The sequence below is a fragment of the Rhinopithecus bieti genome, unplaced genomic scaffold (assembly GCF_001698545.2).
Source record: "Rhinopithecus bieti isolate Rb0 unplaced genomic scaffold, ASM169854v2 scaffold_65363, whole genome shotgun sequence".
In the NCBI taxonomy this organism is placed as follows: Eukaryota; Metazoa; Chordata; class Mammalia; order Primates; family Cercopithecidae; genus Rhinopithecus; species Rhinopithecus bieti.
The window spans coordinates 47,387-65,820 of record NW_016824727.1 but is presented as its reverse complement, the minus strand read 5'-3'; the positions used below and the strand labels follow the sequence as shown (position 1 = coordinate 65,820).

The following is an 18,434-nucleotide window of genomic DNA, read 5'->3' as shown; positions in this document are numbered from 1 at the left end:
AAAAAAAAAAAAAAAAAAAAAAAAAAAAAAAAAAAAAAAAAAAAAGGAAGAAGAAGAAGAAGAGGAAATGTGTACACACAGAGACACCAGGGATGCATATGCACAGAGGAAAGACCAAGCCAAGGAGAGGCCTCAGTAAAAACCAAACCTGCCAACACCTTGATCTTGGAATTTTAGTGTTCAAAACTGTGAGAAAACACATTCCTGTTATTTAAGCCTCCCAGTCTGTGGTGTATTGTTATGGCAGCCCTAGCGGACTAGTACAGCAGCCAAAAGTAGTATGTACATATTTCACAAAAGACATGTAATTATTTAATCCATGTGGAGTGTCAAAAGGCAAAAATACAACAAATGTACTTTAAAGATTATAATTGGCTTTTATACATGGTTCTAGAATCAGATAGCCCTCAGAACCAAATACAGAACAGCAACCAACAACGTAGTATGGATAGAAATTGAAAGTGAGGTCTAGAGACATCTTAATTGATTACAGTTGGGCATTTTTGCCTTATTTGAAGGTGTTGGTCGCCTGCAATTGATGGAAGTTCAGCTGCTATAATCGGTTGAGACTGAGCTGTTTGTTATAAAAGCATATTCCTAAATTAGGCTTTCAGTTAGTTCATCAACCAAACCAGGCTGCAACTTTGCTGTGCAAGGACTCAAGTGCAAAGGTACCCTTAGGCCAAATTCAGATTAATTTAAAAGGAGTTTATTTTTGTTAGTTATGTGAAACGAAGAGGAATCTATTTTTTCCAAGTGGATAGTCATATATTCTATTATCATTTACCAAATAGCTCATTTTTTTCCTGTACTGGTTGGAGATGCTGCCTTTATTATATATTAAGTTTCAACTTATTATATATTAAGTTTCCACTTATATCTTGTCAGTTTCTGGAATCTATATTCTGTTTGATATATTTATCTATTCTGCATTAAGACTGCATCTTTAATTATAATAGCTTTATAATATCTCTTAATGCTGTATAGGAAAAAAAACTTCAATTATTAATTAGTTATACTAAGCCAATGTCTGAGTATTGCTTAGTGGTTTGTGGGCAACCATCTTACACAGTACCTAGTAACAGAGTAGACAAGTGTTTATTGAATGGATGGATGGATGGATGTGTGGAGGAGGCTTTCAGAAACAATTCCCTTTATAGTCTAAGGCCAATGTTACTTTTGCTTAGCTCTTTAGTTTGGAATAACTTAAAATGTACAGAAAAGTTACAAGAATAATACAGGGAACTTGCATATACCCTTTACCCAGATTCACAAATGTTTAACATTTTGCAATTTTGTTTTTGATTTTCTTTTCTTTATATACACACTTCTGTTACTTATTTTCCATTTGAAAATGGGTTACAGACATCATACCCCTTTACCTCTCAATACTTTAGTGCACATTTCCTGTGAATAAAGATATTCTTTTACATAAACAGAATGATGTTATGAAATTACAGACACTTCAAAATGATAAAACACATTTCTGTAATTTACAGCTGGTATTCCAGTTGTATCAACCAATGCTGTCATTTATAGCATTTCTTCCTTGAGGTACAGGGATCTAGTACAAGTAACTACTTGTCCTGCTTCTTTAATTTACTTGAATCTGGACCTTGATAACTTTAAGGTAACTTTAAGCACCCAAAGGTTTTTTCCTGGTTTCTCCTCTGTGTAGTTACCATTTTCACCCTTGCAATTAATAAATGGTTTGAAGGGATATACTTTAAGACCATGCAAACATCCTGCTACTCATCAAAATGCCCCCCATAAAACATCCAAATTAATCTTTATCATGATGGTTTATGACTGTCTCCTCACATTGGTATTGTGGCCCAACTGATCATTAACAATCTACTTTTTTTGAAGACATAATATCTCTTCCTGGGAATAAGATAATGGGCATAACATACAATAATTCCTAATTGTATCATGACAATCACAATCCAAAATACTAAATCTGTGATATGACTAGATCTCTTTTCCCCATTGTTTTGCAGGCATCAATGGCTATGTTTTGATAGTCTGCAGTTGTCAGTTTGTTTGCATGAGGTGGCATACTGGTACATTCTAAGCATTGGAGCACAGACTGACTTCCTTTCTGTCTTCTTCTCTGGATATACCTTCAAACACAAAATGGTCTATGAAGACACACTTACCCTATTCCCATTCTCAGGAGAAACTGTCTTCATGTCGATGGAAAACCCAGGTTAGTTATGTATATTATTCTTGTACCAACAGCTGTGAATGCTTCACTAGTCATTCATATGCTCTTTTGCCCAATAACTCACATTTGGGCAGATATGAAATGGTTCAAGTGATTCTGGTAATTGCCAGGCATTTTAATGACAGCACCCACTCAAGTATTTAACTTAAGAGTCTTTGCTCTAAAAAGTGCCTTCACATGCCAAGGGCTAATTTTTACAATTTTTATGGATACATAATAGTTGTGCCTATTTAGGGGGTACATGTGATATTTTCATACAAGCATACAATGTGTAATAATCAAATTAGGGTAACTGGGATATTCATCACCTCAAAAACTTATTATTTCTGTTAGGAACATTCCACTTCCACTCTTCTAGTTATTTTGAATTACACAATAAATTATTGTTAACTATAGTCACCCTACTGTAATATCGAACACTGCAACTTATTCCTTCTATTTAAGTGAATTTTATACCTATTAATCAACCACTCTTCATTCCACCCCATCCCACGTACCCTTCCCAAACTCTGCTAAGCACCATTCTACTCTTTATCTGTGTGAGATCCACTTTTTAAGCTCTCATATGTAAGTGAAAACATGTGATATTTGTCTTTCTATGCCTGGCTTATTTCACTTAATATAATGACATCCAAGCCCATACATGTTGCCACAAATGACAGGATTTCATTATTTTTAATGGCTGAGTAATATTCTATTGTGTACATATACCACACTGTCTTTATCCATTCATCTGTTGATGTATACTTAGGTTGATTTTATATCCTAGCTATTGTGAATGGTGCTGTAATAAGTGTTGATGTGCAGCTATCTCTTTGATACATTGATTTCCTGTCTTTGGATATATATCCAGCAATGGGATTGCTGGATCACATAGTAGTTCTATTTTTAGTTTTTAGTTTTTTGAGGAAACTCCTTACTCTTTTCCACAGTATTTGTACTTATTTACACTCCCACCAACAGTGTACAAACATTCCCCTTTTGCCACATCCTCAGCAGCATTAATTTTTTTTGTCTTTTTGATAAAAGCCATTTAACTGAAGTGAAATATCTCATTGTGCCTTTGGTTTGCATTTCTCTGGTAATTATTGATGTTGAGCACTTTTTCATATACCTGTTGGCCATGTGTATGTCTTCTTCTTGTTGTTTTTTGTTTTTTTTTTTTTGAGATGGAGTCTCACTCTGTCGCCCAGGCTGGAGTGCAGTGGTGCGATCTCGGCTCACTGCAAGCTCCACCTCCTGGGTTCACGCCATTCTCCTGCCTCAGCCTCCCGAGTAGCTGGGACTACAGGTGCCCACCACTACACCCAGCTAATTTTTTGTATTTTTAGTAGAGACAGGGTTTCACCGTGTTAGCCAGGATGGTCTCGATTTCCTGACCTCATGATCCACTGGCCTCGGTCTCCCAAAGTGCTGGGATTACAGGCATGAGCCACTGCACCCAGCCTGTATGTCTTCTTTTGAGAAATGTCTATTCAGATTGTTGTCCATTTTTAATAGGGTTCTTTGTTTTTCTGCTATTGACTAGAGTTTCTTATATATTGTGGTTATTAATGTCCTCTCAGTTGTATAGTTTGCAAATATTTCATCCCATCCTAAGATTGTCTCTTCACTTTGTTAATTGTTTCCTTTGCTGTGCAGAAGCTTATGGCTTGATATAATCCCATTTGTCTACTTTTGCTTTAGTTCTCTGTGCTTTTGAGGTCTTACCTGCAAAATCTTTCCCACACCAATGTCCTGGCGCATGCCCCCAATGTTTTCTTCCAGTAGTCTCATAGTTTCAGGTTTTATATTTAAGTCTGTAAGCCATTTTTATTTTATTTTTGTATATAGTGAGAAATAGGGGTCTAGTTTCATTCTTCTGCATGTGTATATCCAGTTTTCCCACACCATTTATTGAAGAGACTATTCTTTCACCAGTGCATGTTTTCGGTACTTCGTCAAAAATGAGTTTGGCTATAAATGTGTGGATTTATTTCTAGGTTCTCTGTTGTGTTCCACTGGCATATGTTTCTGGTTTTATGCCAGTACCATGCTGTTTTAGTTACTACAGCTTTGTAGTATAGTTTGAAGTCAAGTAGTGTCATGCCTCCAGCTTTGTTCATTTTGCTCAGGTTTGCTTTGGCTGTTTGGAGTCTTTTGTGGTTCCATACAAATTTTAAGATTCTTTTTTCTATTTCTGTGAAAAACTTCATTGGTATTTGGATAGGTATTACATTAAGTGTGGTAGCATTGCTATTTTAACAATATGAGTTTTTCCAGCCCATTAACATGGGATAGATACCTTTTCATTTTTTTGTGTGTTCTTCAATTCCCTTTATCAGTATTTTAGTTTTCATTATAGAGATATCTAGTTTTATTGTAGCTATTGTAAATGATTTTTTAAAAATTTCTTTTTCAGGTTGTTAGCTCTTGATATATAGAAATGCTACTGCTTTTGCATGTTGGTTTTGTATCCTGCAACTTTACTGAATTTGCTTATCAGTTCTAATAGTTTTTTGATGGAGTCTTTAGTTTTTTTGTGTGAAATATAAGATTATGTCATCTATAAACAAGGAGAATTTGACTTCTTCCTTTCCAATTTGGATACCCTTTATTTCTTTATCTTGCTTACTTGCTCTGGCTTGGACTTCCAGGACTACGTTTAATAGAATTGGTGAAAGTGGGCATCCTTGTCTTGTTTCAGATCTTACAGAAAAGGCTTTCAGTTTTCCACATTTGGTATGATATTAGCCATAGGTTGTCATATATGGCCTTTATTGTTTTGAGGTATGCTTTCTGTACCTGGTTTGTTGAGAGTTTTATCCTGAAGGGATGTTGAATTTAGTCTTTTTGGCATCAATTGAAATGATCATATGTTTTTTGTCCTTCATTCTATTGATATGATGTATCACATTGATTCATTTCTGTATGTTGAACCATCCTTGCATCCCTAGGATGAATCCCCCTTGATCATGATGAATGATCTTTTACTGTGTTGTTGAATATGGTTTGCTAGTATTTCGTTGAGGATTTTTGCATCAATGTTCATCAGAGATATTGGCCTGTAGTTTCTTTTTGTGTATGTGTGTGTCTTTGTCTGGTTTGGTTTCAGGGTAATACTGGCCTGTAGAATCAGTTTGGAAGTATTTACTCCTCCTTGATTTTTGGGATAGTTTGTGGAGAGTTGGTATTAGTTCTTTTTTAAAAAAATGTTCAGTAGAATTCAGCAATGAAGCCATCAGGTCCTGAGCTTTTCTTTGTTGGGAGACTTTTTTTTTTACTATTTCTATCTCATCACTTGTTATTAATCTATTCAAGTTCTTTCTTTCTTTCTCTCTCTCTTTTCTTTTCTTTTCCTTTCTTTTCTTTTCTTTCTTTCTCTTTTCTTTTTTTTCAGAGTCTTGTTCTTCACCCAGGCTGGAGTGCATTCAATCTAAGCTCACTGCAACCTCTGCCTCCCAGGTTCAAGTTATTCTTGTGCCTGAGCTTCCCACGTAGCTGGGATTACAGGTGTGCACCACCACAACTGGCTAATTTTTGTATTTTTAGTAGAGATGGGGTTTTGCCATGATGGCCAGGCTGGTCTCAAACTCCTGGCCTCAGGTGGTCCACCTGCCTTGGCCTCCCAAAGTACTGGGATTACAGGCATGAGCCATTGTGCCTGGCCCAAGTTTTGTATTTCTTATGTTCAATCTTGGTAAGTTGTATATGTATAGTAATTTACCCATTTTGTCTATGTTTTCCAATTTATTGGCATATATTTCCTCATAGTAGCTTCTAATGATCCTTTGAATTTCTGTGATATCATTTGTAATGTCTACTTTTTTGTCTATGATTTTAATTATTTCTGTCTTATCTTTTCTTTTCTTAGTCTAACTAGAGGTTTTCAATTTTGTTTATCTTTTCTAAAACCAACTTTTCATTTCACTGATCTTTTACTGTTATTTTAGTTTCAATTTCATTTATTTCTGCTCTCATTTTTATTATTTCTTTCCTTCTACTAATTGTGGGTTTGGTTTGCTCTTGCTTTTCTAGTTCTTTAAAATATATCATTGTGCTGTTTATTTGAAGTCCTTTTACTTTTTTGATGTAGGCATTTATTGTTAAAAATTTTCCTTTAGTCCTGCTTTTGCTGTGTCTCATAGGTTTTGATATGTTGTATTTCCATTTTCATTTTTTTAAAACTTTTAATTTTCTTCCTAATTTCTGTTTTTTTTTTTTTTTTTTTTTTTTTTTTTTTTTTTAAAACTTTTTTTTTTTTTTTTTTTTTTTTTTTTTTTTTTTTTTTTTTTTTTTTTTTTTTTTTTTTTTTTTTTGAGACGGAGTCTCACTCTCGCCCAGGCTCAAGTGCAGTGGTGCAATCTCGGCTCACTTCAAGCTCCACCTCCCGGGTTCACGCCATTCTCCTGCCTCAGCCTCCCGAGTAGCTAGGACTACAGGTGCCTGCCACCACACCCAGCTAATTTTTTGTATTTTAGTGGAGATGGGTTTTCACCATGTTAGCCAGGATGGCCTCGATCTCCTGACCTCGTGATCCACCTGCCTCGGCCTCCCAAAGTGCTGGAATTACAGGCGTGAGCTACCGCTCCTGGCCAATTTTCTTCCTAATTTCTTCATTGACCCAATGGTCATTCAGAATCATGTTGTTAATTTCCATGTATTCGTATAGTTTCCAAAGTTCCTCTTGTTATTGATTTCTAGTTTTATTCCATTAAGATCAGTAAAGATACTGGATATGATTTCATTTTGGGGGAATATTTTTAATTGTTTTGTGGCCTAATATGTAATCTGTCTTTGAGAATGTTTCATATGCTGAGGAGAAAAAAAAATGTGTATTCTGCGGCTATTGGATGAAATATTCTGTAAGTGTCTATTAGGTCCATTTGGTCTATAGTGCATATTAAGTGTGATGTTTCTTTGTTGATTTTCTATCTAGTAATCTGTCTAGTGCTGAAAGTGGGTATTGAAATACCCAATTATTGTAATGGGGTCTATCTCTCTTTTTAGTTCTAATAATATTTGCTTTATGTATCTCAGTGCTCCAGTGTTGGGTACATATACATTTAGAATTATTATCTCATCTTGCTGAATTGACCCCTTTATCATTATATAATGACTTTCTTTGTCTCTTTTCACTGTTTTTGGATTGAAGTCTATTTTATCTGATATAGCTACTCCTGCTTTTTTGTTTCTATTTGCATGGAATATCTTTTTCCATGCCTTCATTTTCAGTCTGCATTTCTTTATAAGGTAAAGTGAGTTTCTTGCAGGCAGCATACGGTTTAATCTTGTTTTCATCCATTCAGCCACTCTTTGTCTTTTCATTCAATAATTTAGTTCATTTGCACTCAATGTTACTATTGTTAGGTAAGCAGTTACTAGTGCCACTTGGTTATTTGATTCATGGTTGTTTTATTAGTCCTCTCTTCTTCCTTTCCTGACTGTCTTTGTATAAAAGTGATTTTCTCTAGTAGTATGTTTTAATCTCTTATTTTTTGTGTGTGTATCTATTATAGGTTTCTGCTTTGTAGTTATCATGAGGCTTGTAACATTTTATAACCAACTATTTTAAACTGCTGACAACTTAACTCTGATCACAATTCAAAGAAAAAAAAACAAAGATTAAACTAAAACTATCTTTTGAGTCCATCCCCTGCCTCTTTTGACTTTTGTTGTCTCAGTTTATGTCTTTTACATTGTCTCTTAACAAAATTTTGTATTATAGTTACTCTTATTTTTGTTAGGCTTTTCTTTTAGTCATCATACTAAAGATATGAGTAGTTTACACACTGCAATTACAGTGCTAGCGTATTCTGTATTTGTCTGTGTACTTACTATTGCCAGTGAGTTTTGTGCCTTCAGATCATTTCTTCTTGCTCTTTACCATCCTTTTCTTTCAGATTGAAGAACTCTCTTTACCATTTCGTATAAGATAGGTCCAGTGTTGATTAAATTCCTTAGCTTTTATTTGTCTGGAAAAGTCTTTATTTCTCCTTAATGTTTGAAGAATTACTTTTCTGGATATAATATTCTAATTTGGAAGTCTTTTACCTTCAGCATTTTGAATAGGTTATCCCATTTACCCCTGGCCTATAAGGTTTCTGTTATTATGACTGTTGCTAGACATATTGGAGTTCCTTTACATGGTATTTGCTTCTTTTCCCTTACTGCCTTTAGATACTTTTTTGACCTCTAAGATTTCATTACTATATGCCTTGAGGTAGTCTTATTTGGGTTGAATCTTCTTGGTGTTCTTTGAACTTCTTGTGCCTGGATATTCATATCTTTCTCTAGGTTTGGAAAGTTCTGTCATTCTTTCTTTTTTTTCTTTCCAACTTTATTTTAGCTTCAGGGGGTACATGTGCAGGTTTGTTACATGGGTAAATTGCATTTCATGGGGGTTTGGTGTCCCGATTATTTTGTCACCCAGGTAACAAGCATAGTACTGAATAGGTAGTTTTTTCATCCTTACCCCTCAACCCTCAAGTAGGCCCCAGCATCTTATTATTCTCTTCTTTGTGTCCATGTGTACTCAATGTTTAGCACCCACTTATAAGTGAGATCATACAGTATTTGGTTTTCTGTTCCTGCATTAATTCGCTTAGGATAATGGCCTCCAACTCCATCCATGTTGCTATAAAGGACATGATCTTGTTTTTTGTGGCTGTGTAATATTCCATGGTGTATATGTACCACAATATCTTTATCAAGTTCACCATTGATGGGAATTTAGGTTGAAACCATGTCTTTGCCAGTGTGAATAGTGCTGTAATGAACATATACATGCATGTATCTTTAGAGTAGAATGATTTATATTCCTCTGGGTATGTAATGAGTAATGAGATTGCTCAGTCAAATGGTAATTCTCTTATAAGTTCTTTGAGAAATCTCCAGACTGCTTTCTACAGTGGCTGAATTAATCTACATTCCCACCAGCGGTGTGTAAGTGTTCCCTTTTCTCCAAAACCTGACCAGCATCTGTTATTTTTTGACTTTGTAATAACAGGCATTCTGACTGGTAGATGGTATCTCATTGTGGTTTTCATTTGCATTTCTCAAATGATTAGTGATGTTGAGCAATTTTACATATATTTGTTGGCCACATGCATATCTTCTTTGAGAAGTGTCTGTTCATGTCCTATGCCCTTTTTTAAAATTTTTGTTTGCTTGTTAATTTAAGTTTTTCATAGATTCTGGATATTTGACCTTTATCAGATACTTAGTTTGCAAATATTTTCTCCCATTCTGTTGGTTTGTTGTTTATTCTGTTGATATTGATCATTTCTTTTACTGTGCAGAAGTTCTTTAGTTTAATTAGTCCCCACTTTTCAATTTTTCATTTTGTTGCAATTGCTTCTGGGGTCTTTGCCATGAAATCTTTGTCAGGGACTTTGTCCAGAATGGTATTTTCTAGGCTTTCTTCTAGGATTTTTATAGTTTTAGGTTTTACATTTAAGTCTGTAATCCATCTGGAGTTGATTTTTGTATATAGTATAAGGAAGAGGTCCAGTTTCAATCTTCTGCATACAACTAGCCATTTATCCTAGCATCACTTACTGCATAGAAAGTCCTTTCCCCATTGCTTGTTTTTGTTGACTTTGTCAAAGATAAGATGATTGTAGGTGTGCAGCTTTATTTCTGGGTTCTCTAATCTGTTCCATTGGTCTATGCATCTGTTTTTGTACCAGTACCATACTGTTTTGGTTACTGTAGTCTTGTAGTGTAGTTTGAAGTTGGGTAGCATGATGCTCTGGCTTTGTTCTTTTTCTTGGGATTGCTTCAGTTATCCCATATTTCTCAGAGGTTTTGTTCATTCTTTTTAAAATTTTTGTCTGACTGAGTTGATTCAATAAACCCGTCTTCGAATTCTGAGATTCTTTCGTCAGCTTCATCTATTCTGCTGTTAATACTTCTGATTGTATTACTGGAATTCTTGTAGTGAGTTTTTCAACTCTATCAGATCGGTTTGGTTCTTTTTTAAATTGCTATTTCATCTTTCATCTCTTGTATCGTTTTATTGGATTCCTTAGATTCCTTGCATTAGGTTTCCACTTTCTCCTGAATCTTGATGATCTTTGTTCCTATCCAGGTTCTGAATTCTGTGCCTGTCATTTCAGCCATTTCAGCCTGGTTAAGAGCCATTGCTGGGGAGCTAGTGCAGTTATTTGGATATAAGAAGACATTCTGGCTTTTTTAGTTGCCAGAATTACTGAACAGGTTTTTTTCTCATCTGTGCGGGCTAATGTTCCTTTAATCTTTGAAGTTTCCGTTTTTGGGTGGAGTTTTTTGCTTTCATATTCTTTGAGGCCAGTGAGGGTTTGACTGTGATATAAATTGGGTTCAGCTGACTGGCTTTTTTTCTGGAAAATTTAAGGGGGCCAAGGCTCAGTTCAGCACACCTGGGCTATGTGCTCTATCCCAGGGGTGCTGGTACCAGGCCCACAGCTTTGTTCTCTGGCCCTTTGAGGTTAAGCACCTGCTGCACTGGAGGAGTTGAGGTGTTCCCAGTCCACTGGCGAGAACACTCCAATGGTTGTGGGGGGGGGGGCGGTGCCAGCCAAATTGCTTCATTGGGGCAGTGGCAGTGGGCTATATGCTTGTGTGTATTCTGACGGTAGTGTGGCAGGGTGCATTTGTGCCAATCACAGCAGGGTGTGTGTGTGCACCTGCTGGTGAGGGAAAAGGAGTGGTAGCAACATTCACATGCACGTGCACTGGTGGCAACAGGATGATAAGGTCCACATGCCCTGCACATCAGCAAAGCAGTGGGGGGAGGCTGTGGGGGAATTTATGCCAACAAAGTGGTGAGGGGAGGCTGCAGGTGAGTGGGTGTGAGTTGGTAGAGGCCCACCTACTGAAGCTCTCCAATGATTAGGCAGGGTCTGCCAGTAAAGGAGCTATGGTGGTGGCCACCAGGAAGTGCCCTGGTTGAGCATCCAAGGCTGCACTGCAAGTGGGTGCAGCCACGCAGGGACCCCAGCAGAGGCTGGCAGACAGAGGGTGCTCAGATCAGACTGGCCCCATCCCACAGGCAAGACTGCCCTGCTCTGTCCAGGTCTGATAGTCAACAAAGGCCAAAGCCACCTAGAAGAACATGGTGAGCCTTGGGGGATGGGCATCCCTGGCCGTGCTCCACTGCAACCCTTCCCAAGCCAAACCCTCTAGGCTCCGCAAAAGCTGGAATTCTGTCCGGTCCACCTCTCCAAGCAGCTCTCCCTGTCAGTTGAAATGCCCATGGGGGTCAAGGAGTCTTCTTCAGCTAGGATTCTGGGGGTCCGTGGTGAGAATGAGCTACTCCTTGCCTATTTAACTCATCCATTCACCAGGAGCTACTTGGGGCCAGGAATGAGTCCTGGTGCTTGGCAGCCCCCATGCAGGGTTCCAGGATTCCTTCCCCTTCAGCCCAGGGTCTGTATCCTCCCTCAGTCCACTCTCAATGCCTTCCTTCCCATAGATCTGCTTGGAGTGTCTTCTCGATAATCTGGTTTCTTGTTGAGAGATCCTCTTCCTGACTATGTCTAGTTGGCCATCTTGGAAGAGCTCTATTATTATTTATTTTAATAAACTTTCTACCATGATCTCTTTCTCTACATCCTCTTTAAGGCCAATAGCTCTTAGATTTGCCCTCGTGGGCTATTTTCTAGATCTCGTAGGCATCCTTTCTTCTTTTTTAACTTTTTTTCTTTTTTCTCCTCTATGTATTTTCATATAGCCTGTCTTCAAACTCACTAATTCTTTCTTCTGCTTGATCAATTCTGCTGTTGAGAGACTCATTCATTTTTCAGTTTGTCTAGTAAATATTTCAGCTCTAGAATTTCTTCTTGATTTTTAAAATCATTTCAATGTCTTTGTTAAGTTTCTGTGGTAGATTTCTGAATTCCTCCTTTGTGTTATCTTGAAGTTCATTGAACTTCCTCAAGACAGCTATATATATATACACACATGTATATATATGTCTTACTATACATATGTCTTACTATATATATACATATATATATATATATATATATGTCTTACTCTGTAAACTGCAGCCACGACTTCCCTGGCTCAGGTGATTTGGTGATTCTCTCACCTCAGCCTCCCAGGTAGTTGGGACTACAGGTGTGTGCCACCACACCCAGCATATGGTTAGATAGATAGATAGATAGATAGATAGGTAGATAGATAGATAATAGTAGAGACAGGGTTTTGCCCTATTGTTCAGGCTGGTTTCAAACTCCTGGGCTCAAGTGATCCATCTGTCTTGGCCTCCCAAAGTTTTGGGATTACAGGCATGAGCCACCATGCCCAGCCAAGACAGCTACTTTGAATTCCCTGTCTGACAGGTCACATATCTCCATCACTCCAGGATTGGTCATTGGTGCCTTATTTAGTCCATTTGGTGAGGTCATATTTTCTTTGTTGTTTTTGATACTTGTGGATGTTCATTCGTGTCTGGTCATTGAAGAGTTATGTATTTATTCCAAACCTCACAGGCTGGGCTTATTTGTACCCATCCTTGAGAGGGCTTTCCAAAAATTCAAAGGGGATTGAGTGTTGTTACTTAGATGACTGTGGTCATTTCAGAACTTGGGGGTACTCTAAGCCCAGGAATGCTGCAACTTTTGCAGACTCCTAGATATACAGACTTGGTGGACTTGGGGAAGATAAGGGAGAATTCCTTGGATTCCCAGGAAAGGTCTCTTACTCTCTTCCCTCACTTTCCTCCAGGCAGGAGTCTCTCTCCATGCTGGCCTGCCGGAAGTTGGGGGAGGGGTGATGCAAGCATTCCCATGGTCACCAAAGCTGGCATTGTGGTGGGTTGCACCTGAATCGCATAGTCTCTCAGGCCAGTGCAATACCTAGGCTCCCCAAGGCCCATGACTGCTACTGCCCAGTTACTGCTGCTGTTTATTCAAGGCCCAAGGCCACTTTAGCTATCAGGTGGTAAACCTTGCCTGGACTTGGTCTATCCCTCCAGGGCAGTGAATCCCCTTCTGGCCCAGGGTGGGTCTAGAAATGCCATCCAGGAGCAAAGGCCTAGGATTGGGGGTTTCAATAATCTGCCTGGTGCTTTATTTTACTGTGGTTGAGCTGGTACCCAAGTTGCGAGACAAAGTCCTCTGTATTCTTCCCTCTCCTTCTCCCAAGTGGAAGCTGTGTTTCCCTGCACTGCATCACCTGGAGTTCAGGAAGGAGTGGCACAAGCACTCCCATGGCCACCACAGCTGGTGTCACACTAGAGTATACCTCAAGCCCACTGAAAAGCCTAATTTTCAAATGTGTTTGCTAAACTATAGTTGTAAACATATATTTAAATATGCAATGAACATGTAAACCTCATTTTCACAAGGCTTGTGAATATTTGTGTGTGCCTTGTGAACATTGGTATTGCTGGATAAATACCACCTAGAAGACCTTGGGAAATGCATAGTAATCTTCTGCACATATATCCCCAAACCACTGTGAGGCCTCCAGAACAAATGTGACTTTCAGCATCTCTTCCTCTCTCTCCCTCAATAACCACTGCAAGGCTTTTGAGACTATCAACCCTAAGTCCAACACAGACTTCTATGTTCACACAGCTTACTAACAAGCACTAGGCCACTGCATGCTTCCTGGCCCCTCCAACCCCCACCATCTACAGAGGGAAGAACATAAAACTACCTGCAGATTGTAGTTACTGTCTTACTCTTACAGCATTTCTGGAGATAAGTGCTCATGGGGAAGTTTCTAGAGAATAAAAACTAATGTCATCATACATAATCACACATTTACTTTCATACCTGGAAACTTATATTACTTCAAGTGATATATTTTGTGGGAAATGAGTGAGGAACCTGGAAGAACCCCAGTAACATCTCTGAAAGTATCTTGCTTATTTATGTTTATGTGTTTATGTCTTTATCTCTCTCCCAACTAAGTTGTAAGCTCTCTGAGAGCAGAGACCTAGTCTATCTTGTTAATCACCATATCCCCAATATCTATGGTGCCTGGCATATAGTAGATACTTTAAAAATATGTAAAAATAAATGAATGGGCCGGACACAGTGGCTCACGCCTATAATCCCAGCACTTTGGGAGGCCAAGGCGAGCGGGTCACCTGAGGTCAGGAGTTTGAGACCAGCCTGGCCAACATGGGAAAACCCCATCTCTACTAAAAATACAAAAAAAATTAGCTTGGCGAGGTGGCAGGCACCTGTAATCCCAGCTACTCAGAAGGCTGAGGCAGGAGAATTGCTTGAGCCCAGGAGGCGGAGGTTGCAGTGAGCCGAGATCGTGCCACTGCACTCCAGCCTGGGCGACAAGAGTGAGACTTTGTCTCTAAATAAATAAACAAATAAATAAATGCAAAAAGATTGTATACAAGGGTATATATGGCAGAACTACCTATAAAGGGACCAGTAAACATTTGGAGGAAATGTAAATGTCCAACAATAGGGGATTAGTTAAGTGTGGCTTGTCCATATTATAAGAATCCTGTGAAGCCATTAAAAATGATTAAATGGAAGAATATCTAATGACATTGAAAATATTCACAACTAGGTGGAAAAACATATATACAATATAATAAACCTATTATAGAATGATATGTATAATATGGTTGTAATTGTTTAAAACAAAGAGAGAAAATGTGTGTGTGTTTGTGTAGGCAGAGAAAAATATTAGATATCAATAATTTGAGAAACATTTAAACTACTTTGGTGATCACTTACTTCTAAAGACAAATTAAAACTCTGTTTTATATTCTTTGATGGGAAATTTTAATAGTATCATCGATTACAAAGCTCAAACTAAACAAAATGCCTAAGGAAGATTTCCTGTGTTTAATATGATAAAGTCTGGTCCCTTTTATTTGTTTATTTTATTGAAACCCCATACCCATTATGAAGTCACTCCCTATTTCCTCCTTTCCCAGCCCCTGGCAACTGCTGATCTACTTTCTGTCTGTAGATTTCTCTATTCTGGACATTTCATATAAATGGAATCATACAATATTTGCCCTCTGTATCTGATTTATTTCACTTAGCATATTGTCTTCAAGATTCATTCACACTGTAGCATGTATCAGTACATCATTCTTTTTATGGATGAATAGTAGTCCATTGTATAGATAGACAACATTTTGCTTATCCCTTCATCTATTGATGAATAGTTGGGTCATTTTCACCTTTCAGCTATTGTGAGTAGTGCTATTATGAAAATTCATGTACAAGTATTTGTTTAAACACTTGTTTTCAATTATTTGAGGTATGTACTCAGGAGTAGAATTTCTGAGTCATATGGCAATTCTATGTTTAACTTTTTCAGGAACTAACTGCCAGAATGTTTTCCACAACAGCTGCCCCTTTTTATGGTTGTATTGAAATGATATGTATGTAGGGGAGGTGGGTGGCTGCAAAATGAAGAGCAGGGCATTGTATGCAACAATGAGAAAATGGATTAGAAAAAACTATTTAGAGTTCTGCTTTTTTCTCTTCCCCCTTTTTGTTCTGGGATGATCATTGCCTGCCACTTCTCTACAAAATGCCACTTCTCTACAAAACTTGTCAGCAAACTTTGAAAATTTATCTCCTATGCAATTTTATATTCTTGGGAAAATACTAGAGGATGTACTCTACCAAGATGATAAAGCGAATCAATGAAAAGGAAAATCTTGGGATCCAGGATTCAGGGTATGCAACACAATAGACAGGCAAAGCGAATTCCCAGGAGGAGGGTCAATGAAGATCCCAGACTAACACCTGTGTAGCAGGCTTATTGAACAACCAGTCTATATGGGAGAAGCAAAACAAAGTCTAAAGGCGATGAAAATACAGGAGAAATTGAGCTGATTTGGCAGATGATAAGATAATTGTGTTGAAAGGAGTTTCATGGTTCTGTCAGTTTAAGGGTGAAGTAGTAATAAGTATACAGAAAAACTAGTAAAACAAAAAATGAGCCAATTATTAACCCCAGTATAAACAAAATTTTACAAGAAAAATAGTTAAGCATAGTACACTACATGGCTCATCCGTGAACAAATGTTTACATAGTTATAATGATATGAATACCAGAAATTGATTTAACCAAAACTTGTGATACAATATTGAGAGAATGGGTGGAAGAGAGGTATATATATTTAACAATATTTCTCCTTTCTAAAAAAGCAAATCAAACCTTGTCTTCTGAGAATTACCTTAGAATATGAGCTGAGGGTATATTACTCTTTTAATATACTGTTAAGCACTATTTTTATATTTTATTTAGAATAATATATATCTATATTAATAAATGAGATTACTTTGGGAGGCCGAGATGGGTGGATCACGAGGTCAGGAGATCGAGACCATCCTGGCTAACACGGTGAAACCCCGTCTCTACTAAAAAAATACAAAAAACTAGCCGGGCGAGGTGGCGGGCGCCTATAGTCCCAGCTGCTTGGGAGGCTGAGGCAGGAGAATGGTGTGAACCTGAGAGGAGGAGCTTGCAGTGAGCTGAGATCCGGCCACTACACTCTAGCCTAGGTGACAGAGCAAGACTCCATCTCAAAAATAAATAAATAAATAAATTAACTCCTTTGCCTTTTTGTGCCATTTTAATATTTTTAATATTAGAATTATACTAGCCTTGTACAGAAATCACAAGCATACCATTTTTTCTATGTTCCAAAACAGTTTAAATAATCCAGGAACCATGGATTTCTTGAAGGTGTGGGAAAACTTGCCCATAAGAATCATAATTTTGGCCAGGCATGGTGGCTCACACCTGTAATCCCAGCACTTTGGGAGGCCAAGGCGGGCGAATCACCTGAGGTCAGGAGTTCGAGACCAGCTTGACCAACATGGAGAAACCCAGTCTCTACTAAAAATACAAAATTAGCTGGGCGTGGTGGTGTGTGCCTGTAATCCCAGCTATTGTGGAGGCTGAGGCAGGAGAATCACTTGAACCCAGGAGGCAGAGGTTGCAGTGAGCTGATATCATGCCATTGCCCTCCAGCCTGGGCGATAAGAGCAAGACTCCATCTCAAAATAAAATAAAATAAAATAAAAATCATAATTTTATGTCCTAGTGTACTTGAGGGTACAGTTGAGGCTTTCATTTGCACCATTCCACTGAACAAGTTCTTTTCAAGGAAGAAGTCAAAATTGACCTCTAACTTGCCAATTTCAACAATTCCCAAACCTTGACCTACCAGACCTCTCAGCATCAGTTGATGGAGTTGGTCACTTTCTTCTTGAAACTTTCTTCACTTGACCTCTAGAAAATCACTGTCTTTGGTTCAGTAAGAAAGGAGAACCAAAGACAGTGATTTTCTACATAAAAAATCCAATTAAGTTTTGTTTCTTCTATCAGTTAAAGTGATATGTTAATATCTCCTACAATATTGTGATTTTGTCTATCTAATTCTGTCAATTTTAAAATATATTTTGAGACTGTATTACTAGTATGTACAAATGTATAATTGTTATATCCTTTGGGGTATGCCCCTTTTGTCATTATAAAATCCTCCTTTTTAAATCTACTAATGTTCATCATCTTAAAATCTACTTTGTCTGATATTATTACATATGCTTTATTTTAGTTTGTGTACAGTATTTCTTTTTTCCTTACTTTTATTTGCAGTCTTTCCCCATTCTTATAGTTACATGCATCTCTTGTAAACAACAAATAATTGGTTTTTATTTTATTATCCAGTCTGATAATATTGATCTTTTAGTTGATGTAATTGATCCTTTACGCTCAGTGTATTTACTGATATATTTGGATTTAAATCTTGCATCTTATTTGCTTTCTAGTTGTCCCACCTGTTTTATTATCGTTTTTCTCTGCTTTCTGTCCTTTGGAATTGAGTCTTTATTATTATTTATTATTATTTTATTATTTCATTTTCACTCCATTTGTTAGTTTACATTCTTCTACTGTTTCATATGGGATATCTTAAAGGTTACGGCATGCATTCTTGACTTACTAAAGTCTAATTTAATTTGTTACCACTTCCCAGACAATGCAAAGACTTTCAAATAACATAACTCCATTTCTTACTCCGACCTTTTGTGCTCTTGTCATTTATTTGAATTCTACATCTATTTTAAACCCCATAAGACATTATTATTGTTTTATGTAATCAGTATCATTTGTGTGTGTGTGTGTGTGTGTGTATTTATTTATTTATTTACACCTTTCATTTCTTTCATTCTTTTCTGCATTTCTTGCTTCCATCTATGATCATTTTCTTTTTTTTTTTTTTTTTTTTTTTTTTTTT

The 18,434-nt window shown here is 37.3% G+C and overlaps 1 protein-coding gene across 1 annotated transcript in view; it reads left to right on the top strand.

Annotated features, from left to right (window-relative positions):
- The window catches only part of LOC108522388 (coagulation factor VIII-like), a gene marked incomplete at its 5' end in the record, with an annotated part of 86,112 nt that overhangs the window by 25,111 nt on the left and 42,567 nt on the right, over positions 1–18,434 (top strand). The window contains 2 exon segments of the mRNA XM_017862523.1: positions 2,001–2,012; positions 2,015–2,209. Of these exon segments, the coding sequence (XP_017718012.1) occupies positions 2,001–2,012; positions 2,015–2,209 (207 nt within the window).